A 24,841-nucleotide genomic window follows, 5' to 3' on the forward strand; every position below is an offset into this window, starting at 1 on the left:
ACATACAATTAGGCTATGGGCACAGTTCTTTGTTACACATGATGAGAGTCAGATAAACCGTACACTTACCTGCTGACTCCGGTATCGATGGCTGTATCATTTCTTTAGACTTCTCTCCTGTTCCTGTCGGTAGGGTCTCATTTTTGGATGCTACAGTCTGACTATCAGCAGTGGTAGGATACAATCTCGTCAAAACCTTAGAAAGAAGGACTTAAAAATAGACAATAAGTATAAGTTTATTGAGGAATGGAAAGTTGGCGAGACAATATGGGTTTTTATGAAACCTCAATTTACAGAAGCACAGTAGTTAGAAAACATTCTATTCTTTCATGGCTTGAAATCAGCGTGATATCAGTGAATGCATCTGTATTCATGCCTACAGTATGAGTGAATGAATCACACCTCAGAGGGGATGTTATAGTAGTGACCATTTATTGGGAGCTTTACCATTCAGTTCTGCTTCCCTAGTTTTCATATTAAACTATGAAAGCTATTTTAAAGTTTGCGTATAGAAGAAATATAAAAATGTTGAGTAAAGCCTCATTCACACGTCAGTGATTTCCATCAGCGATTGTGAGCCAAAACCAGATGTGGCTCTAAACACAGAACAGGTGCGTGCAGATCTTTCCATTATACCTTACTAGCAGAAGGAGCCGGCTTCGCACGGGTATATTTCACTTAATGAAAATCAAAAATGGTGGCTCACTCCAAACGAAATGTAGGAACAGGTGCTACTAGCCTAATTAGAGGGACACCCATCTCTAGTTTACTCGCAATAAACCTTTCAGGCAACCTGTAGCAGTGTCCCCTTCTCGGCGCGTGCGCACAGTGCAAGAAGAAGCCGATGCCAGCAGTCCGCAACGGCGCAGCCTGTGCGCACGCGCGGGATCTCAAAGCGGGAGGAGGGAGGGGAGGGAGAGGCGGCACTGAGAAGTAGAAGGCAGCGCTGGGCATGAACGGCGATGCGTGCGGCCGGGCACCATGCCATCCACAGACCTCCCCTGCTTGGGCACCTTAATTCAATGATTGACAGGTTAGTAAAACCTGTTTTTCCGCAGAATAAAGCCACAAATGGCTTTTATAAGGCCACCTTAGAAATCAGAATGCTACCCTGGACATGAGCAGATGTTTAGCTCACAGGGCTTATAGGTGGTGACAGAATCGCTTTAATCATATACATAAATATGATCATTTGGGGCAGGGTAATGAGCCCAGTCCTCCACACCATAGAGCAAAGTGTGCAGATACTGCATATGTTTGGAAAATGTAATAAAAAGTTCATGAAAGAAAAAAAAAAAAAGAAAAACCTTCCTGAAATGAGAAGTGCACCTCCCTGAAATGAGTTTTTGCAGGTTGGGATGTCTGCCAATGTCGCACAATTTTTTTTATAATGATAGGCTATGATGTTGCACTGCAACATGACAGTCACAAAAAATCCATCCAAGATGGATGCATGTAGCAGTGTAGTTGTGCCCTATGTGTCGTGTAGCCCTAGTCTAAAGCTGACCTACAGCAGTGAAAAATTGCAGGGTTGTCATGGAAACCTGGAGTAAAAAGGTGTGCATGTGGAGACTAAGGGCCTGCGAGCTTCTATAGGCTGATAAGGGACATGTGATTGTTTGAATGGCAGTTGGAATATGAAGAGAAAGACTTGCAGGCTTGTATTGGCTAATGCAGGTTGTTTTTTGGGGAATATCTCAGGAACAGTACAGTCCTAGAGAGCCGAGACCCCCACAAGATTTCTTTCCAGGTAGCCAAGGGATGTGTATAACAAGTTTTGTTGAAATCGATGGTTGCGTTTTTGAGTGATCGTGGAACATACATACATACATACATACATACATATACGTCCTCTCTAAAAATAAGATTCATACTTAGGCCTCATGCACACGACAGTATTTTTTCACGGTCCGCAAAACGGAGTTCCGTTGTTCCGTTTTTCTTTCCGTGTGTCTTCCTTGATGTTTGGAGGATCACCAGACATGAAAAGTGAAAAAATAGTCTAAGTCAAGTTTGCCTTGAAAATGATAGAAAAAAAAAACTGACACGGATGACAATCTTGTGTGCCTCCGTGTTTTTTCACAGACCCATTGACTTGAATGGGTCCGCGAACCGTTGTCCGCATTTCCTTGTATGCCGTTACAATTGGTGGCAGCAGTGGGATCGTTCTCACAGCCCAGAAGGACAGCTACAAAGAAACATCATTCCCTGGAATTACAATTTGAGGGCAACGCATGTCCCAGTACAGCGACCCTGACAGCAGCAGGATGGAACCAGCAGTGGCATACAATGAGGAAGACCTGGATGCATTAAGGAAAGGCATCTGGTACCAGGCCCTGGATAATGTACAATACCAGCGAGGCGAGAGAGTCTCCCAGCGATTGCAGAAGCAAGTGGCCCTGCGGATGCCCTTCCTGGGAGAGCAGCCCCTGGAGGAATGGGTGAAGGAACTAGAGCACCGGGTATGGCAGGAGCTATGGCTGGAGGATGCCTACCAGGCGCTCTGGTGGTATATGGCACAGTATATACCCTGTAATCACAGGAAACAACCTGTTTTAAAACATAGCCTTTAATCTAATTTAAACATAAAATAAACTCCCACAGACACACATAGAAAAGAACAAAAAAAGAAAAGATATATCCTTGATGACATAGGAGATAATACTGCAATCGTCCAATGGCACGGGTCAATGATAGACGGGGTGGACAGTCATGGAGTCTGATCTGTCCCTATATCTGGCCCTAGGCTCGGTAGCCCTACCTAAGAACGGAATAGCCGCCCTGATAAGGACGATCCCGTGTTCTGGAACCTCCTTGTGAGACCTGATTAGACCCTATAATCCAGGTGAGTCCCTATTCCGGGGCCTGCTCTAGGTACACAGAACAAAACAAAAAAACGGATATAGATAAAACAGTATAGGGAGCAATGGACCACCCACACTCATGGATGCTGCGTCTCGTGGGTGGACAGTTGCTTGCCAAGATTATGTCAAGAAAGGTACACAGACCACCACAGGTGTGATTATCTATGAATATATATCATCAAATAGGCGATATCAGTGTGTAGCCCTCACACACCAGAATTTTTGACCAGGTGGGAAGGTGAAATAATAGAGAGCTCTCTACGCCTTATGCGACTGTTGTTGGATCAGGAGCAGGTTAATTTGGAGACGGTTGAGAGATCGCTGAACGCCCAGAGATAGCACTAGGGTTTAGGGACCACCCAGAGTTCTCAAAAAAAAGAAACCGAGCTACAAACCAATGTAGAGAGGTGTTGAGGAGCGGTTGAGACGTATGCATATATATCCATGCATGCCTGCAAACACGTGCGGGCATGTATGGTATATATATGCATACATTAACCACCGCATCATGGGGTGATGTGCGCAGATGTGCCCAGCATCTGCGCACGTCTGCCCATGGTGATCCCCAGGGGCTCATGGTGGCCCCTGTGGGAAATATGTGGTCCCTGGAAGCTGTGCCCCCTTATATTAGTAAATATATGTGCCCTCTTATATATGTCCCCTGTATGCCCCAGATATATGCGAGGGTGTGTGTATATATATAGATATGTGTGTATGTATTTGCACACGTGTCTATGTATATACACTTATGTCAGCATGACAGTATGTATGTGGGCTTATTGATAGATGAGCCCCCAAGCATCTGTGGATATATATATGCATATATGCAATTCCAACTGTTATCTACAGAGTTGTTATAGCCTGTAGGATAACAGCTGATTAGCATCTAGTCCTCTTTTGTTCAGGCCCAAAGCAATCAGACGCTTTGGCACCGTTTGTGAGGGGACCTTCTAACCAGACATCAAGAATCTGAGAACCTGTTTTTCCACACCTCTGCCCATGGCTAAAACTCCATCCCACTACTCCCAGCATCTTTGGGACTAGGGGGGGGGGGGGGGGGGGGACTCTGGGGATTGTAGGCAGGCATACGTCACAGTGACACTATGATGTCACATCCCTGAGGAGGGGGTTGCTTTTGGGCTATAAAACCCCGAACCGGCCAGAGGTGCTGTCTCTTGCAACCAGACTAGATTCAGAGATGCAGGGGAGAGAGCAGCTTCATGATGACCACCTGGATAAGGCCTAAGTATACCTGTGTAGCCCCTACCTACCCCTCACATATCACCCCTGGTCCTGTAACCCCTTACCCTTGCCATGTTACTGGACACCCTGATCCCCCAAACCCTTGCTCCACCGTGTAACCCTTTCCCTACCCTGATTAACCCCTGGTGGTAACCCCTGCTCTAACCCTGCCACACACCCCCCCCCCCCTTCCCACTGTACACTTGCAGGATATTCACCCTTGCATTGCTGTACAGTTCTGATATTATCCCCATTGTTAACCCTTTGTGTTTGTGGTCGGTTTACACCCCTGTGAGGCCACCATTAACCCTCGTCGTACCCCGTAGGGACAGTGAATAGTCAGGTGGGGTGAGTTACTGATATTTGTGTGTATGATGTATTATTGTAATGTATAGATAGTATGTGGGGTGGAATTTGGGATTGTGTAGTGTAGTTAGGCTCGTATTGTGTTTATTGTAGTACTGTTTCTGTACTGCGGTGTGTACGTCTATATGTATATATATTCATATCCATTGATCCATGAATATATATATAGATATAACGTATTGCTAGACTGATATAATTGTATTGTGTAATAAATATTCCTTATTGTTCATAATGCAGTGTATGGTGTTTTTAGTAGTCGCCGCCGTAGTATAGTGATAGTAAGGCGCTTGCAGCTAGCGTAGTGATTAGTGTGAAGCATAGCGAAGGTATTGTTGTTATTATATAAAGGCATAAATGGGCGGAGTTATCACTAGATGGCTCCTCCCATTTATGAATATTAATTATCGATATCTGCATAAATATTGATGATTAATATCCCCCCTTTACAAGAGGTTTAAGTCCAACCTAGTGGAACGAAAACACCGACAATTTATTAAGGACCTGTCGGACTTTAGAAACAAAACAGCGTACATAGTAGCACAGTCTACCGAGAAAGTCTCCGCCAGTGAGGGCTCGGCCTCTGAGGCTGAAAGCTCAGATCCGGATCATCATCAGTCCCAACAACATCAATACTCTAGACGTCGAGGTAACTGGAGAGGCAGGGGCCAAGGTAGAGGGAGTGGACAATATAATCAGAGGCCTCAGACAAGAGGCTACGCACCTACAGGCCAAAGATCTGGGGCGTCATGGGGAATGCAGGCCCCATCCCGTCAAACTGTAAGGACAGAAACTACAGTCGACCCAGAACCAACAAACAGGTTAATGATGGCCCCAAGTGGGACCATCTTGTCAGATACTGCCTCTTCATATGGTACCTCACCTGTTGCAAGCAATTCTTTTTTAGGCCCACCTCCGCCCAATACTTATATCCTGAGGGATCGTACTCAAACACAGTCCCAACCCGTGAAAAAACACTGACTTTATCAGAGGCTCAACCGGTGATTCTTAATTTATCCAGGATAGATCTATCAGAGGCCGAACAAAAACTGTTGAATAAAGGACTGTCATTTGTGCCAACCACCCGCTTTTGTCTGTTTGACTGGGTAAAGGATCTCCATTTGTTTGTGAGAAAACTGAGGTGGCGCAAGTTATTTTGCGCCTCCGATAAAAAGAGGAGCCTTGAACTTGGACTTGATCCAAGTGACCTTATGGGCTATGATGCCCTAGTGGATCTACTGGACGATAATGATCGTCCTCCGGGTCAGGGCCCATTTACGAGCCTCATAAACAAAAGTACTAGGATGCCTCCCAAAACACTGGGTGAGGCCCACATTGATCTATTTCTTAGATCAGTAACTAGGGACCTAGGAAATTTGACACCCACACACAGAGGGAAATGGAAATATTACGGGATCTAAGCACCAATAAACAACTTATATTCAAACCTTCGGACAAAGGGGGGGAACATTGTTGTTATGTCCAGTGAACAATACTGTGACATGTGCATGTCCCTCCTATCTGATGGATCCAGCTATGAGTTGCTGAAGCTGGACCCAACTCAGATGTATGCGAGGGAACTATCTCAAATCCTACAGGAGGCCCTTGAGGGGAGACTTATTGACCGACGTGAATGTGACTACCTTGAATTACCAAACCCCCGGGTGGCCACCTTCTACTGTCTCCCTAAGATCCATAAGGGCACGGTCCCCCTCAAAGGGTCGTCCAATTGTGTCTGGGATAGGGGGCCTTACTGAGCACGTAGGCACCTATATAGACAAGATATTGCGTCCATTTGTAATGTCTTTACCCTCATACCTCCGTGACACAAATGATCTGTTGAAACGGATAAATGGTATCTCTTTGGATCCGGGTGTCTGGCTAGCCTCTATTGATGTGGAAGATCTTTACACCTCAATTCCACATAATAAGGGCCTGGCAGCAATCAAATATTTCTTAGATACCAGATCAACTGACCTCAAGGATCACAACCATTTTGTGATCAGACTCCTGGATTTTGCTTTAAATCACAATTACTTTGTGTTCAATGGTCGCTTTTACCACCAGTTCAGGGGCACGGCGATGGGGAGCCCTTGTGCGCCTACCTATGCCAACCTGCTCCTGGGCTGGTGGGAGGACACCATTGTCTTCACGGATGGGATGCAAAGATGGACCCGCCATATAATATCTTGGTCAAGGTTCATCGATGATATCCTGTTATTTTGGTCAGGTACCCCAGAAGACTTTGATGGGTTCATGAAGGACCTGAACATTAATCACATCGGTCTATTTTTTACCTATGAACTACAATCCAGATCAATCAACTTTCTCGACCTACAGATTAGTAAGAACATGAATAATACTTTAACAACCACTTTGTTCCGCAAATCCACCTCAACCAATAGTTTATTTAGGTGGGAGAGTTTTCACCCCAAACCGCTTAAAAAGGGTATCCCTAAAGGACAGTTTCTGCGTATACGCAGGAACTGTTCCGACTCAACTGAGTTTGACAAACAAGCCAGTACTCTGTTCCATCGGTTCAAACAGAGGGAGTACTCGGAGGATTGTCTCTATGAGGCCTGGAGCCACGCTGGATCCCTTGATAGATCAGCATTAATCCACTCTGTAGGGTGGGGAAAACATCAGAGGATGTTATTAGAATCATAGGTACATACGATACTGAATCTAATCAAGTCCGTCAGATTATCGGACGTTACTGGTCATTGATTAAGTCTGACCCTGACTTGACTGACCTCCTTCCGGAGCATCCCTCAATCACCTTTAGACGGGGTCGCAGCATAGGGGATCAGCTGGTACACAGCCATTTTGAACCAACCCCCCCTCTGTGTACCTGGCTAGCAGATAGGAGAAATGGGACCTATAGGTGTGGCAAATGTAAGGCCTGTTCCTTCATAGCAGTAGGCCAGTCCTTTACGAATACCGAACAGAACCATACATATATGACCCGTGGTTTTGCAAATTGTAACACAACAGGTGTTGTCTACATGGCCCAGTGTAAATGTAGCCTCAGATACATTGGCAAAACATGTAGAGCATTTTAAAAAGAGGATCCTGGAACACATCGGTGACATTCGCCATAAGCGTGATAAGCCTTTGTCCAGGCATGTGGTTCTTAAACATGGAGGAGACCCGAAAGCAATTAACTTCTCCATGGTGGAAACAATAAAACACTCCATTAGGGGAGAAGACATTGACACTATCCTGAGACAAAAAGAGTCAAAATGGATACATATGTTAAACACCATGTCACCTGCAGGACTGAACGAAAATATCGATTACTCCTGCTTTCTTTAGCCAGCCATATACTATCCAATATGGGGTCGATACATATATCTAAGCACGGTGATAACTTGAGGGGAGGATATGTGGCCATCCCCATTACTGTGCTGTTTTTATCCATCCCATGTACAGATCAATATATAGACTATTAACTCTATTCACTATGATACAACAGAGAATTCATTAATAGCTTTATTAAGCCTGCAGGATTCCTATCCCATGAATATCATCGCCTCCTATTATTGTGTACCCTATGTGTACCGTGTTCAAAGGGCCGTTACCTGTCCTATTTATTGTCCCCATTTTATTCATTTACACTAAATCGATCCATAGTCCGCGCACTGATTTTGCGCAAATTGTCTTTTACTTTCAAATTATGGCTTAGGCATCCACATTGGGTCCTTCCAAATGTATCATGACAATGTTTTATTTATCTTACTGGACCTGATAGCTATCATAATGAGATCTGTGTACCGCAAGCATCCAATTGCTTCACACTATATTGCCTAGCCACGTGATCGGAGGCGACTGGCAACGTCATCAGGCAGCGCCCTGACACTGAGCCGATGACGTGACGCTTGCAAGGCCATGTGATTGGGTGCCGCCGGTGACGTCATCAGCGACGGCTCTGATGCCGGCTGGATTTGTGTGATGACTAGGACTAAGTCCGCCTATACGAATGGGGCACACCCCGTGTGGGTGTGACGGGGCGGCACACAAGACATATCAAATATGGGGGTTGCCTTAGCTACCCAGCAAGACAGACACGCCAATTAGAGGCGTGATTGAGTCACAGGTCCACACCCAACCAAGGCCTGGACAGGGATAGGCTGGTGAATATCCGGCCCCTCGTACCATTTACTTAGTGTGGGCTATTTAAACCGGACAGGTTTCTCTGCATGGCGACCTCACACACAGGACCAGTGAGGCACCATTATCTGTGAGTTCCTCGGAGAATTGGGGTTTTTCTTCTTACCTCTAAAAGGTTGGTTTCTATGGCCTTATCTGGCTTCTAACTTTGATTACTTTCTCTGCCCCAAACAGTGTGTACACGGGCTATGGCTGGAGTGACAGTGAACATACTACTAACTCCACAGACAGCCGGGGGCCTCCTTGGCTGTATCCGGACACGCAAGTAGTATCTGGTTACTTGTTTGCTATCTTTATGCTTATCACACATGTCATCATACATATGTGGCTGTTGTAGGAGGTCGTCACTCTGATTACCTATGTGGGAACCATCTATGTTTGCATGTGCCTGTATATCTGTGTGGGAATCTGTAACTCATGCTCTATACCCACTATGGCGAGTGACTTACTCACTTAGTGCCCCCCTAAAGGTCGTTTAATACGGTCTTTAGATCTGACCGTTTAGAGCTATTTAATGATTGAACTTAAGACCAGTAAATGATCTGGTCAAACTGTGTCATAATAATTGAGGACCCTGCTGACAGCTCTGCTACCTCTTACTGATGCCCAAAACAGCATTGTACTTATATATGTCCCCTGAGGAACCCGGCAATCAATTAGGGTGAAACGCGTTGGGACACTGGCACCTGATTGCATGCCACCAAGGCAGTGCTCCTGGTGCCTAGCGTGTATATACATCTTAACTATACACATGCATGTACAAATGTGTACGGCGACTTCCGGTGTGTGAACATCACACATTAATTCTGGTGTGTGAGGGCTACACACTGATATCGCCTATTTGATGATATATATTCATAGATAATCACACCTGTGGTGGTCTGTGTACCTTTCTTGACATAATCTTGGCAAGCAACTGTCCACCCACGAGACGCAGCATCCATGAGTGTGGGTGGTCCATTGCTCCCTATACGGTTTATCTATATCCGTTTTTTTGTTTTGTTCTGTGTACCTAGAGCAGGCCCCGGAATAGGGACTCACCTGGATTATAGGGTCTAATCAGGTCTCACAAGGAGGTTCCAGAACACGGGATCGTCCTCATCAGGGCGGCTATTCCGTTCTTAGGCAGGGCTACCGAGCCTAAGGCCAGATATAGGGACAGATCAGACTCCATGACTGTCCACCCCGTCTATCATTGACCCGTGCCACTGGACGATTGCAGTATTATCTCCTATGTCATCAAGGATATATCTTTTCTTTTTTTGTTCTTTTCTATGTGTGTCTGTGGGAGTTTGTTATTTTATGTTTAAATTAGATTAAAGGCTACGTTTTAAAACAGGTCGTTTCCTGTGATTACATTTATTATACATATACACCACCTGTGGTTATCACTCCCTCTGACGGGATATCGTCTTAGCTGTGATTATACAGTATATACCCTGGACAGCTGAGCATGACAAGCCAGAGGGAGAGGAGTTTGATGGTTCTGGCTTGTTATGAGAGTCTATTGCAGAGCCTGACTTCGGGAGCCCTGCACAGTCCAGACTTCAGGACATTTTCTATGAGAGGGAGGCTAGGCAGGATTGGGATGACCCCCATGAGGTAGAGAAAGACCTGGCTCACCTAGCAACCCTGGAGTGGGAACTGGAGCAGGACTACCAAGATCTCTTCCTCTCCATTGGGAAGGCTCAGCAGGACAGCAAGAGGTCAGACCCAGGTCCAGAGCCCTTCAGCTGGGAGGATATTGTGGATGTTTACTGGGAAGAACCCCAGGTGGCCAGTGGAGATGGGACCGAGGTCTCTGCTCCTGCAGGAAATTGGGAGCCCAGTCTCCATTCCCCAGCGGCAGGCAGAGACAGTCGGTCCTGTCCCCCAGCGGCAATGGGAGTTATTGGGAATTGGGAGCCCAGTCTCCATCCCCCAGCGGCAGTGTGATATGCAGGGAATTGGGAGCCCAGTCTCCATTCCCCAGCGGCCGTGTGATCTGCAGGGAATTGGGAGCCCAGTCTCCAGTGGCCGTGTGATCTGCAGGGAATTGGGAGCCCAGTCTCCATCCCCCAGCGGCAGTGTAATCTACAGGGAATTGGGAGCCCAGTCTCCATCCCCCAGCGGCAGTGTAATCTACAGGGAATTGGGAGCCCAGTCTCCATCCCCCAGCGGCAGTGTAATATGCAGGGAATTGGGAGCCCAGTCTCCATCCCCCAGCGGCAGTGTGATATGCAGGGAATAGGGAGCCCAGTCTCCAGTGGCCGTGTAATATGCAGGGAATTGGGAGCCCAGTCTCCATCCCCCAGCGGCCGTGTGATGTACAGGGAATTGGGAGCCCAGTCTCCATCCCCCAGCGGCAGTGTGATATGCAGGGAATTAGGAGCCCAGTCTCCATCCCCCAGCGGCAGTGTAATCTACAGGGAATTGGGAGCCCAGTCTCCAGTGGCCGTGTGATCTGCAGGGAATTGGGAGCCCAGTCTCCATCCCCCAGTGGCAGTGTAATCTACAGGGAATTGGGAGCCCAGTCTCCATCCCCCAGCGGCAGTGTAATATGCAGGGAATTGGGAGCCCAGTCTCCATCCCCCAGCGGCAGTGTGATATGCAGGGAATAGGGAGCCCAGTCTCCAGTGGCCGTGTAATATGCAGGGAATTGGGAGCCCAGTCTCCATCCCCCAGCGGCAGTGTGATATGCAGGGAATTGGGAGCCCAGTCTCCATCCCCCAGCGGCAGTGTGATATGCAGGGAATTGGGAGCCCAGTCTCCATCCCCCAGGGGCAGTGTGATATGCAGGGAATTGGGAGCCCAGTCTCCATCCCCCAGCGGCAGTGTGATATGCAGGGAATTGGGAGCCCAGTCTCCATCCCCCAGCGGCAGTGTGATATGCAGGGAATTGGGAGCCCAGTCTCCATCCCCCAGCGGCAGTGTAATCTACAGGGAATTGGGAGCCCAGTCTCCATTCCCCAGCGGCCGTGTGATGTACAGGGAATTGGGAGCCCAGTCTCCATCCCCCAGCGGCAGTGTGATATGCAGGGAATTGGGAGCCCAGTCTCCATTCCCCAGCGGCCGTGTGATGTACAGGGAATTGGGAGCCCAGTCTCCATTCCCCAGCGGCCGTGTGATATGCAGGGAATTGGGAGCCCAGTCTCCATTCCCCAGCGGCCGTGTGATATGCAGGGAATTGGGAGCCCAGTCTCCATTCCCCAGCGGCCATGTGATATACAGGGAATTGGGAGCACAGTCTCCATCCCCCAGCGGCAGTTTAACGCACCAAGGGCAGACAGGAAGCCCCACAACCGTGCAGATGGGACCGTGGTCTCTGCCCTCACAGCACAGGGGGTAGGGACAGTCAATCCTGTCCCCCAGCATCAGGGCTGTTTAGCCAAAGGGGAGACAGTCGGTCTCCCCCTCCAACAACCAGGCTCCAACCAGGCTACTTCCGTGGTAGCGATGGCACCAGGGCAGAGTACCGCTGGTCTCTGCCCACTCAGCAACCCACCAAGGCAGTCTACCAGTCCCCCACACAGCCGTGGTGAGGCACCTGGACATGGACAAGTTTATCCCTTGCTCAAGTGTAGTAACCATTTATTGTGGGTGGGCTGTACTGCTGTTTCTATTTTGTGGGTGGGCTGCTGGACTAACAAGGGCACTGACCGGCAGAAGGTCAGATACCCTGTTAGTCTGTTTGGAAAAGGGGAGATGCGTGGCAAAACTAACCTCGCCACTGGGTTTTGGAGGGGCCTGGTTGCCAACCTCTTGCCCCAGAATTATGGGCCCTCTCATCAGCCCATGCTAAACTAAAACCCCATGGCGATTTGACTGTGTTTGTGGCATCTGAGCGCTGTTTGGATATTTTGAGCGCTCAGATCCAAGCCATCTGGGGATATGTTAAATGTCTATGTTACTGTAATGGTTGGGACACTGTATATTTAAATAGTGATGTCTGTCCTATTGTCCCCACGTGTGTATTGGCGATTTCCTTTTGTCCTGAGAGATAATTGAATTACTCCTCGGTTGTCTTCAGGACAGAAGACATTGTGTATTCTCCTGCCTGTGATAATTACATCAACCCATTGTGTAAGGTAATTGTATCACAGGCAGAGGTGAGGATTTTGTGTGGGAGTGTTTTACTGTATTGTACGTGTTCATTGGTTGTTTTTACAAAACCCTGTGGGTGGTATTAGTGTGTAACAATGTTATATAAGATCAATAAATGCACAGCTCTGTGTGACCACTGCTTGACCCTCAACACAGAGCCTCGTCTCGTTCTTACGGGGATTCACTGTATGCCGTTAGAGACTGATTGCTAGGAGTGTAAGCCGCTTGGGTGCGTTTCCTATTCGTCTGCTAGCAGCTATTCGTGAGGTTCCGTTCGGGAGTTTGGAGCATTTCCTTGTATGCCGTTATATATAGTACAGACCAAAAGTTTGGACACACCTTCTCATTCAAAGAGTTTTCTTTATTTTCATGACTATGAAGGCATCAAAACTATGAATTAACACATGTGGAATTATATACATAACAAACAAGTATGAAACAACTGAAAATATGTCATATTCTAGGTTCTTCAAAGTAGCCACCTTTTGCTTTGATTACTGCTTTGCACACTCTTGGCATTCTCTTGATGAGCTTCAAGAGGTAGTCCCCTGAAATGGTTTTCACTTCACAGGTGTGCCCTGTCAGGTTTAATAAGTGGGATTTCTTGCCTTATAAATGGGGTTGGGACCATCAGTTGCGTTGAGGAGAAGTCAGGTGGATACACAGCTGATAGTCCTACTGAATAGACTGTTAGAATTTGTATTATGGCAAGAAAAAAGCAGCTTTACTTTAAGAAATAAAGGTCAGTCAGTCAGCCGAAAAATTGGGAAAACTTTGAAAGTAAGGGATATTTGACCATGAAGTAGAGTGATGGGGTGCAAAGCAGTAATCAAAGCAAAAGGTGGCTACTTTGAAGAACCTAGAATATGACATATTTTCAGTTGTTTCACACTTGTTTGTTATGTATATAATTCCACATGTGTTAATTCATAGTTTTGATGCCTTCATAGTCATGAAAATAAAGAAAATTCTTTGAATGAGGTGTGTCCAAACTTTTGGTCTGTACGGATATATAATATAATATATATATATTATATAATCACTTTCTATGTTGAGGGCAGGAGCCACCCTAAACTGACATCCAAAGGAGGAGCTCATCCCGGCATAAACAGATGCAGTATAGGACACATGGTACCCCACTGTACTGTAAAGAAGAGCTACTAGATAACCAATACAAGGGTTTGGTTCCGATTGTGAGGCATTGTATGTTGAGTCTAGTTTCAACTTACTATGGGCCAGGAAAGAACATTGTATGTTGAAAATATTGTATCTTGGGGCCATTATATCTTGAGGGATCACTGTATTTGGAAGGCCTTCAAACTCTTTCACATTTTATGATGTGGCCTTGTGCTAACATAAAAAAAAAAGAAAACACCCATAACGAGAAAGTTAAGACAGAATGAGAAAGTTTTAGCTAATTTATTAAAAAGGAAAAAACAACTAAACTTTCACATGGACAAAAGCATTTAGACTTTTTGCTATAAATCTTTTTAGCTCTGGGGGCCTCACATTTTTCTTGTTCAACTTTGAGATGTTTCTACTCCTTGACTGGAATCCATCTCTGGTAAATTCAGTTGATTAAACAGGGGTGTGACTTTCCAAATCATGTCCATATATGACCCCACGGATCTCACGGATGCATATCAGAGCAAAAACGAAGCCATGAGAAGGAAAGAACTGTTTGTAGAGCTCAGAGACACGATTGTGTGGAGGAACAGATCTGGATACAAAGAAATTCCACTGAACTGAAAGTTCCCCAAAGCACAGTGGCCTCCATAATTCTTAAATGGGAGAAATTTGGACTTTGGGCTAGATGGCCTTGGTAAAGTGTGACCAAAAACCAATGGTCAATGATCAGCTCCAAAAATTCTGTGAGCAGATGAAAAAAAACAAAACAAAACAAAACACAACACTTCTAGAAGGTCAACCATTAATGCAGCACTTCACCAATCTAGGTATTATAGCAGTGACCAGAAATAAGCCTCTCCTCAGTAAAATACACAAGAAAGCCTGTCTAAAGTTTGCAAAAAAGCACATAAAGGACTCTCACACTCTGGTGTAATGAAACCAAAATTGAACTTTCTGGACCTCCGACTGGACTGAAGGATCCCCTTTTAACAAGACAATGACCCTTGGCACGCAGCCAACACAAGAGTGGCTTAGGGACAACTCAATGTCCTTGAGTGGCCCAGCAAGACTTGAACCCAATTAAATATCTCTGGAGAGTCCTGGAAAGGGCTGGTCTACCAACAATCCCCATCCAACATGACAAGAGCTTGAGAGTATCTGCAGAGAAAAAAGGCAGAAAACTCTCAAATCCACACGCAAACCTTGTAGCATCATACCCAAGAAAACTGGAGGCTGTAATCACTGCCAAAGGTGCTTCAACTAAGTCCTGAGTAAGAGGTCTGAATACTTATGTCAATGCAAGATTTTGGTTTTTCCTTCTCAATAAATTAGCAAACGTTCCGTTTTCACTTTCTCATTATGGAGCTTTGAGTGGGTTATGGGGAAACACTTGAACTTTTTTCTATTTCAGCACAAGGCTGCAACATAAAATGTGAAAAAATTAATGGATGTGAAGACTTTTCAAATGCATTGTATCTTGTTTATTTTACTCACTGACTTATGTACCTTTCATATCACTGCTCAGATTTTATTATGGATCAATAAAGATTTTTGGGCAAATTTAGGCTACTTTCACACTTGCGTTAGGAGCGGATCCGTCTGGTGTCTGCACAGACGGATCCGCTCCTATAATGCAAACGCTTGCATCCGTTCAGAACGGATCCGTTTGCATAACCATGAACAAAAAAAAAAAAAAAAAAAATTTTTTTTTTTTTTTGTTCATGATAATGCAAACGGATCCGTTCAGACTTTACATTGAAAGTCAATAGGGGACGGATCCGTTTGAAAATTGAGCCATACTGTGTCATCTTCAAACGGATCCGTCCCCATTGACTTCCATTGTAAGTCTGGACGGATCCGCTCGCCTCCGCACGGCCAGGCGGACACCCGAACGCTGCAAGCAGCGTTCAGGTGTCCGCTCACTGAGCGGAGCGGAGGCTGATCGCTGGCAGGCGGATGCATTCTCAGTGGATCCGCCTCCATTGAGAATGCATCAGGGCTGGACGGCTGCGTTCGGGACCGCTCGTGAGCTCCTTCAAACGGAGCTCACGAGCGGACACCTGAACGCAGGTGTGAAAGTAGCCTTAGCATTGTAGGTGTAAGGAGGTTACTTTTTAGACTGGAATTGCTGAGCGCATTTATGAAATTGGTTTCACGGCAATAATAAATTTATCACAAGTGCAATATAGCTGTACCTATTCTCACTCTACTTAAAGCGCCGCAGGTTGGCGCAGGCCGGCTAATGTTGCAAAATTTTGTGCAACAGAGGCTGTGCGACACCACGTGCAACATTTTAACACCAAAACACATTTGATAAATGTACACCTCAGTTTTGGATGGCCTGTGGCTTTAGAAGAAGCAAAATTAGCACAAAATGAGTGAGACAGTCATATTACTAACTTGACTAAAATCACATTTATAAAAGGTTTCATATTTTTCTAAAGTGGGCAACGCACTTTAGTGCAATCTCCAGGCAGCATATTATAAAACAGAAGGAGCTGAGCAGACTAATATATAGTATTGTGGCAAATGATTAGGCACAACTCTTCCTAGCCGGAGACAGATGAGCCATAACAACGGTCTTTAAGGGACAATTGGAAAGGGACAGAGGACATTAATGAAATCTGTTATTATAAGGTAATTACAGATCTTTTGGCAATCATTAACAGACTAGGTATATCGTACATGTCTAGCTGTAATAAACTAGCAAATAAATAAATAAAAATATGACAGTGATCCTTTAAAAGTTGGAACTGAGAATGTGCATCCACCTCATTGAGGTGGACAGAGAGAGGAGGAAAAGAACAGACAGAAGGTGGCACTATACAGATACATTTTATTGACTAAATCATTTGCTATACTAAATGTTTAATTACAAGCAATTCCAAAAGTATTCAGATCCAGGGGGTTTTCCTGGGAAAACCCCCAAATGTGGTGTACAGCATGTCCGCCAGAATTCAGCGCAGATTTGGACAGATTTAATTAAATGAGTGCTCCAAAAAAAAATAATAGTGCACTAAACCTTACTTGCCTGTTTTGGTTTTCTAGCTCAATACGGGGACGTGACCCAAGAAGCAACAACATGCGCCAAAGTAAGCCAACCAAAAATTGGTGTAAAGTTAGACAAAGGTGTCTACCAATGCACCAAATTTATCATCCGGCAGAAACCACTGTGGTAAATCTGGCGCATAAAAAACACCTACAAAACAAAAACAGACAGCACTTCTAATAAACAGGTAGAAGTATGTATCAGACTTCGGTAATCACAATATCCTTTGTATTCAATATTTACCTGGTGAGTTATACAGAAAATGATTCAAGTCATTTACTGGAGCTCAAGAAACAAAAATGACAGTAATCTACCCATGAGAGACAGCATACATTACAGCCTTGTGGTGGAGACTCCCAAATCTCCTTTCATGCCTCACTGTCGGCCTAGGCATTGCCATCTCTACCGCTAGATTAGATATGACAGGTGAATTACTACACCACTGCTTCTTCCTTGGTATTCTTTTACACCGTGAAATGTACTGGTTTTTTGGATTCCAGAGAAGAATGAATTATAAAAGCTAATAAAAAACAAACAATACATTTAAAAGGCTGTGTATACACTTGGGGGTATTTTTTTTATTACTGCATTGTATTCATTTTGAGCTAAAAAAATTATTATTGGTCTTTCTTAAAAATATGGTGCCCTTTTTTCTGTACAGAGCTGAGATGCTCTAGTAGCACCATTTAGTCTTTTTCGTCAGACCAGGAGCAGACAGACTCCTTATCTCTGCTCTCTGACATTATAAACACTCATTAAACCTCAGGTCTTATCTTGCCAATAAGAATGTGGCTTAAATAAGTGTTTATGACCTTTCAATAGTTTAAAGACAAGGTGTATTAGATGACCTGGCACAAACTGAAAGTACCAGTCACATAGCTAGAAAAACAGCAAACCCTTTGCGACAGAACAGCTCAATATTTTTAATAAAAGCCAATTGAAAAAAAGATTTTTAGCCAGAAATTAGACCCCCCAGCTGCCATATAAAGATATTGGGGCCTCCTATTGCATTCACAGGAGTTGGTTGGGTGACAGGAGCCCCCTCCCTCTGAAAACACATAGATGCCACGGTCACTATTGACCAAGGCATCTAAGGAATTAAATGGCCGGGACCAGGGCTAAACCTGCACTGATGTAAATAGGTGTATGTACAAGTTTACAGTGACTGCTGTAAAAACACTTATGCGTGGTGACCAACTGGTTAAATATTCACGAATGCTGCCCCTGCATGGGAACCTTTAACATTTACTTCTGGACGGTGAAAATTTGTCCTGATTAGTCCAAGCACAGCGGCGATAGCAGCATCAGGGAGCGTGACGGAGGGGTAACTACAGGGGAAATGATCTTTTCTCTCAACAGGGTCAGAAGACAACGGGAGTTTCAGAAGAGCCCAGAGAACACCTTTAAAGTCTGATGCTCCATTCCCAAAATGGCCAGTGATGTAGGGTTATGTGACCAGTCCCATCCACCAGTGGCCTCCATCGACTAACTATTCAGGACATTAGAAACTAGCGCATGCGCAGTGGCAGTCGACATAGGTCGCTGATAGATGGCACTGGTCACAAAACCCTCTATCAGCAGCCATTTTGGGACCAGAGCACCAGACTGTAATAATGAATGTAATAAACACTGGGCAAGCAATTTTCAGCCATTACCTCATTTGGTTTAAAGGGGTTTCCTGAGACTTTAATACTTATGACCTATCCTCAGAAGAGGTCATCAGTATCTGATCGGTGGGGGTCCGACACCCAGGACACCACAAATCAGCTGTTTGAGAAAGCAATGGCGCTCCTGTGAGGGTCACGGCTTTCACACAGCTCCCCCCTAGACCAGTGATGGTGGACCTTTTACAGACCGAGTGCCCAAACTGCAACCCAAAACCCACTTATTTATCACAAAGTGCCGATACGGCAATGTAACCTAAATACCAATACAGTATATCTTCCATGTACTTTATAATTTAGCTATAATAGTCTGCCTACATCCAGTGCGCTGCCCGTGCTGTTCATAGCATGTCTTACACTGATGAATGGCAGGAAAAGTCGAAGGCATATTGGTACACCATAGACATTTTCTAGGGTATGAAAACGTACCCTGGAAAACGAGAGGGATCTGAGTGCCGCCTCTGGCACCCGTGCCATAGGTTTGCCACCACTGCTCTAGACCAATGACGTCACATGGCTTGGGCGCAGCTCAATTCCAATCAAGTGAATGTGGCTAAGCTGCGATACCAAGCACGGCTGCAGTGGTATGTACAGTGTGAGCTGTGAGAAAGCCGTGGCACTCAGATCATCGGCAGGGTCCCGGGTGCCGGACCATCAGCGATCAGATACTGATGACCTATCCTGAGGATAGTTCATCAGTATAAGGTTCCATTCACACATCCGTATGTGTTTTGCGGATCCGCAAAACACAGACACCGGCAATGTGCGTTCCGCATTTTGCGGCCCGCACATCGCCAACACTTTCATACAAAATGCCTTTTCTTTTCCGCAATTGCGGAAAAGTAAAGGACATGTTCTTTTTTTTGCGGAATGGAAGTGCGGATCCGCAAATGCGGATAGCACATTCCGGCATCATTAAAAATGAATGGGTCCGCACCTGTTCCGCAAAATTGCGGAACGGATGCGGACCCATTTTGCAGACGTGTGAATGCACCCTAAGGCCTCTTGCACACGAACGGATTTTCTTAACGTTCCGATTCCATTTTTTTTTTTTTGCCGTATACGGAACCATTAAATTCAATGGGTCCGCAAAAAAACAGAAGGTACTCCGTGTGCATTCCACTTCCATTCCGCAACAAAATAGAACATGTCCTTTATTGCCCGCATTACGGACAAGGATAGGACTGCTATATTAGGGGCCAGCTGTTCCGTTCCGCAAAATACGGAATGCACACAGACGGACAGCAAAATACATACGGTCGTGTGTAAGAGGCCTAAAAAGTCTCAGAAGACCCCTTTAATAACTGCGTGTCATGATGTGCTGTTCCCTGCACATGTGCAGAATTGAAGATTTAGTGGACAATTCCTTTAAGGCAGGATGAACTTCAGGACAGTGGAAAAGTAAGCCATGTATAGGCAAAGTTTACCCAACATTTAGTGTCATTCCAGATACCCAGGAGTTTATGGCACAGTGTGATCAGTGCCCCATAAGTCCTGCCAGCCGCTGATACCCCACACAGCACTGGTGACCCATGGCTGTAGTCACCAGACAAGGCATCACGTGCAGCACACAGACTCTTTACCTTCTCTCCTGGCGGAGGACATTGCACTGGACACGATCCGGTCTCAGGTACTCACTGCACTGCATGGAGGAAGTCAGCTTGTCACTTAAACTCCACCCACAAAAGTATATAACCAATCCACGCTACCCTGTCCAAACCATCACCAATCAGGAGCAAGCGTACAGCGCTTTACAACCGCGCCCTGCTGTCAGCGCATTTCGCCTGTCTCTCAGGCCGACCTCTCTATCATGGCGTCCCGGAATGGACACAGGCTTCACTGCGCATGATCAGAATGTTCAAGCCTGACGCCTGCGCAGAACGCGCAAATCTTTGAAGCAAGGAGAGCGCCTTTGCCAAGGGCTCAGGGAAGCAGCGACGGGGAGATGCTGGGCTAATGCTCGCGCGACAAAATGCAGTAACGGGGGAAGGAAAGGCGCACTGCCAACTGTTGGCAAAGTTTTGCGAAGCGTTCACCATGCAGGTCTTAATGTGCTAAGAGAATAATGCATTAGGATGAGAGCTCTGCGGAAGGTAAGGCGACATAGAACGTGCATGTCGTGCTGTGCTGCAACTTTTGACATGTTTGCGCTGCCTTTATTGACTTTGAACGTGCGACAGTATCCGGACCCGTGATAGGATGCGACATTTCCACTCTCCCCCGACAGTTCCTGATTTCTTGCGATACATAAATATCTGGTGACTTCTCCCGGAGGAGACGGCGGCCAGTAAAGCCTGTCATCAGCGGGAGCGGTACCGCACCGGCTTATTATCTGCGGCTCCGACCTTATGTCACCTTTCTCTGCTGGCTTATGAGTAGTTCATCGTGCAGTACCGTCACCCAGTGCAGTGTGTATGGGGCCCAGAGGTGACTGTACTCAGGACCGAGCTGTGTATGACGTAGAGGTAGATCGATGTATGTCACATTAAGGAGTCTCTTGTATACTATAGTAGGGTGCACACATCGATGTAGATCTGATAATAGGGTGCAGTTTATGATACAGTGATGGGCAGCTGATGGTACATTGGGGTGCAGTTTATGATACAGTGATGGGCAGCTGATGGTACATTAGTGTGCAGTGTATGATACAGTGATGGGCAGCTGATGGTACATTAGGGTGCAGTTTATGATACAGTGATGGGCAGCTGATGGTACATTAGTGTGCAGTGTATGATACAGTGATGGGCAGCTGATGGTACATTGGGGTGCAGTTTATGATACAGTGATGGGCAGCTAATGGTACTTTAGGGTGCAGTGTATGATACAGTGATGGGCAGCTAATGGTACTTTAGGGTGCAGTGTATGATACAGTGATGGGCAGCTGATGGCACATTGGGGTGCAGTGTATGATACAGTGATGGGCAGCTGATGGCACATTGGGGTGCAGTGTATGATACAGTTATGGGCAGCTGATTGTACATTGGGGTGCAGTTTATGATGCAGTGATGGGCAGCTGATGGTATTTTAGGGTGCAGTTCATGATACAGTGATGGGCAGCTGATTGTACAGTGGGGAGAAGTTTATGATACAGTTATGGGCAGCTGATGGTACATTGGGGTGCAGTTTATGATACAGTGATGGGCAGCTGATGGTACATTAGGGTGCAGTGTATGATACAGTGATGGGCAGCTGATGGTATTTTAGGGTGCAGTTCATGATACAGTGATGGGCAGCTGATTGTACTTTAGGGTGCAGTTCATGATACAGTGATGGGCAGCTGATTGTACTTTAGGGTGCAGTTCATGATACAGTGATGGGCAGCTGATGGTATTTTAGGGTGCAGTTCATGATACAGTGATGGGCAGCTGATAGTACATTGGGGTGCAGTGTATGATACAGTGATGAGCAGCTGATGGTACATTAGGGTGCAGTGTATGATACAGTGATGGGCAGCTGATTGTACTTTAGGGTGCAGTTTATGATACAGTGATGGGCAGCTGATGGTACATTGGGGTGCAGTGTATGATACAGTGATGGGCATCTGACGGTACATTGGGGTGCAGTGTATGATACAGTGATGGGCAGCTGATGGTACATTAGGGTGCAGTGTATGATACAGTGATGGGCAGCTGATGGTAGATTGGGGTGCAGTTCATGATACAGTGATGGGCATCTGATGGTACATAGGGTGCAGGTCATGATACAGTGATGGGCAGCTGATGGTACTTTGGGGTGCAGTTCATGATACAGTGATGGGCAGCTGATTGTACAGTGGGGAGAAGTTTATGATACAGTTATGGGCAGCTGATGGTACATTGGGGTGCAGTGTATGATACAGTGATGGGCAGCTGATGGTACATTAGGGTGCAGTTTATTATACAGTGATGGGCAGCTGATGGTACTTTAGGGTGCAGTTTATGATACAGTGATGGGCAGCTGATGGTACATTAGGGTGCAGTGTATGATACAGTGATGGGCAGCTGATGGTACATTAGGGTGCAGTTCATGATACAGTGATAGGCAGCTGATTGTACTTTAGGGTGCAGTTCATGATACAGTGATGGGCAGCTGATAGTACATTAGGGTGCAGTGTATGATACAGTGATGGGCAGCTGATGGTATTTTAGGGTGCAGTTCATGATACAGTGATGGGCAGCTGATTGTACTTTAGGGTGCAGTTCATGATACAGTGATGGGCAGCTGATAGTACATTGGGGTGCAGTGTATGATAGTGATGAGCAGCTGATGGTACATTAGGGTGCAGTGTATGATACAGTGATGGGCAGCTGATTGTACTTTAGGGTGCAGTTTATGATACAGTGATGGGCAGCTGATGGTACATTGGGGTGCAGTGTATGATACAGTGATGGGCAGCTGATGGTAGATTGGGGTGCAGTTCATGATACAGTGATGGGCATCTGATGGTACATAGGGTGCAGTTCATGATACAGTGATGGGCAGCTGATAGTACATTGGGGTGCAGTGTATGATACTGTGATGGGCAGCTGATGGTACATAGGCTGCAGTTCATCATACAGTGATGGGCATCTGATGGTACATAGGGTGCAGTTCATGATACAGTGATGGGCATCTCATGGTACATTAGGGTGCAGTTCATGATACAGTGATGGGCAGCTGATTATACATTAGGGTACTGTTTATGATACAGTGATGGGCAGCTGATGGTACATTGGGGTGCAGTTTATGATACAGTGATGGGCAGCTGATGGCACATTAGGGTGCAGTGTATGATACAGTGATGGGCAGCTGATGGCACATTAGGGTGCAGTGTATGATACAGTGATGGGCAGCTGATGGCACATTAGGGTGCAGTGTATGATACAGTGATGGGCAGCTGATAGTACATTGGGGTGCAGTGTATGATACAGTGATGGGCAGCTGATAGTACATTGGGGTGCAGTGTATGATACAGTGATGGGCAGCTGATAGTACATTGGGGTGCAGTGTATGATACAGTGATGGGCAGCTGATAGTACATTGGGGTGCTGTGTATGATACAGTGATGGGCAGCTGATAGTACATTGGGGTGCTGTGTATGATACAATGTTCCCACTCACCCCATGGAAACGCTTGCATCAAGCATGCCGAAATGATTTTTTGAAGTGATAAGCAATAACGGCGGAGCTACTCATTACTGAGTTCATGTTTGGAAGTTGGATTTCTGTTTTGGGGGGGTTTAGTTTTTTATTCGAGGTGTGGTCCTAAACTTTGGATCAGCTGAAAAACAGCCTGTTTCAGTTTATTCGTTGTTTTCATTAAATTGAATGCTCAAAAACTGTTTTGTCTCACTCCCATTTCTTCTTGTTGCATGTTGAAGCTCTACTTGGAACCTTGTTAAGATCCAGCCATGCTAAATATGATTTTTTGCCATTTTTCAAGTGGTCTTAAACTTATGATCAGGACTGTACATTGGGGTGCAGTTTATGATACAGTTATGGGCAGCTGATGGTACATTAAGGTGCAGTTTATGATACAGTGATGGGCAGCTGATGGTACATTAAGGTGCAGTTTATGATACAGTGATGGGCAGCTTATGGTACATTGGGGTGCAGTGTATGATACAGTGATGGGCAGCTGATTGTACATTGGGGTACAGTTTATGATACAGTGATGGGCAGCTGATGGTACATTAGGGTGCAGTTTTTATGATACAGTGATGGGCAGCTTATGGTACATTAGGGTGCAGTGTATGATACAGTGATGGGCAGCTGATGGTACAATGGGGTGCAGTTTTTATGATACAGTGATAGGCAGCTGATGGTACATTAGGGTACAGTTTATGATACAGTGATGGGCAGCTGATGGTACATTAGGGTGCAGTTTTTATGATACAGTGATGGGCAGCTTATGGTACATTAGGGTGCAGTGTATGATACAGTGATGGGCAGCTGATGGTACAATGGGGTGCAGTTTTTATGATACAGTGATAGGCAGCTGATGGTACATTAGGGTACAGTTTATGATACAGTGATGGGCAGCTGATGGTACATTGGGGTGCAGTGTATGATACAGTGATGGGCAGCTGATGGTACATTGGGGTACAGTTTATGATACAGTGATAGGCAGCTGATGGTACATTAGGGTACAGTTTATGATACAGTGATGGGCAGCTTATGGTACATTGGGGTGTAGTTTATGATACAGTGATGGGCAGCTGATGGTAAATAGGGGTGCAGTGTATGATACAGTGATGGGCAGCTGATGATACATTAGGGTACAGTTTAGGGATCGACCGATTATCGGTTTGGCCGATATTA

The 24,841-nt window shown here is 45.8% G+C and overlaps 1 protein-coding gene across 1 annotated transcript in view; it reads right to left on the reverse strand.

Moving 5' to 3' along the window:
• Positions 1 to 20,231, reverse strand: part of ERICH1 (glutamate rich 1) — an 88,869-nt gene extending 68,638 nt beyond the window's left edge. Inside the window, exons 1-2 of the mRNA XM_040428535.1 lie at positions 20,147 to 20,231; positions 70 to 210 (exon numbers count right to left, since the gene is read on the reverse strand). Coding sequence (XP_040284469.1) covers positions 70 to 210; positions 20,147 to 20,168 — 163 coding nt within the window. The 5' untranslated portion in view covers positions 20,169 to 20,231. The remainder of the gene's footprint in view (positions 1 to 69; positions 211 to 20,146) is intronic.
• Positions 20,232 to 24,841: the final 4,610 nt, after the last annotated feature.

This window comes from Bufo bufo, chromosome 4, assembly GCF_905171765.1.
Source record: "Bufo bufo chromosome 4, aBufBuf1.1, whole genome shotgun sequence".
Taxonomy (NCBI): Eukaryota; Metazoa; Chordata; class Amphibia; order Anura; family Bufonidae; genus Bufo; species Bufo bufo.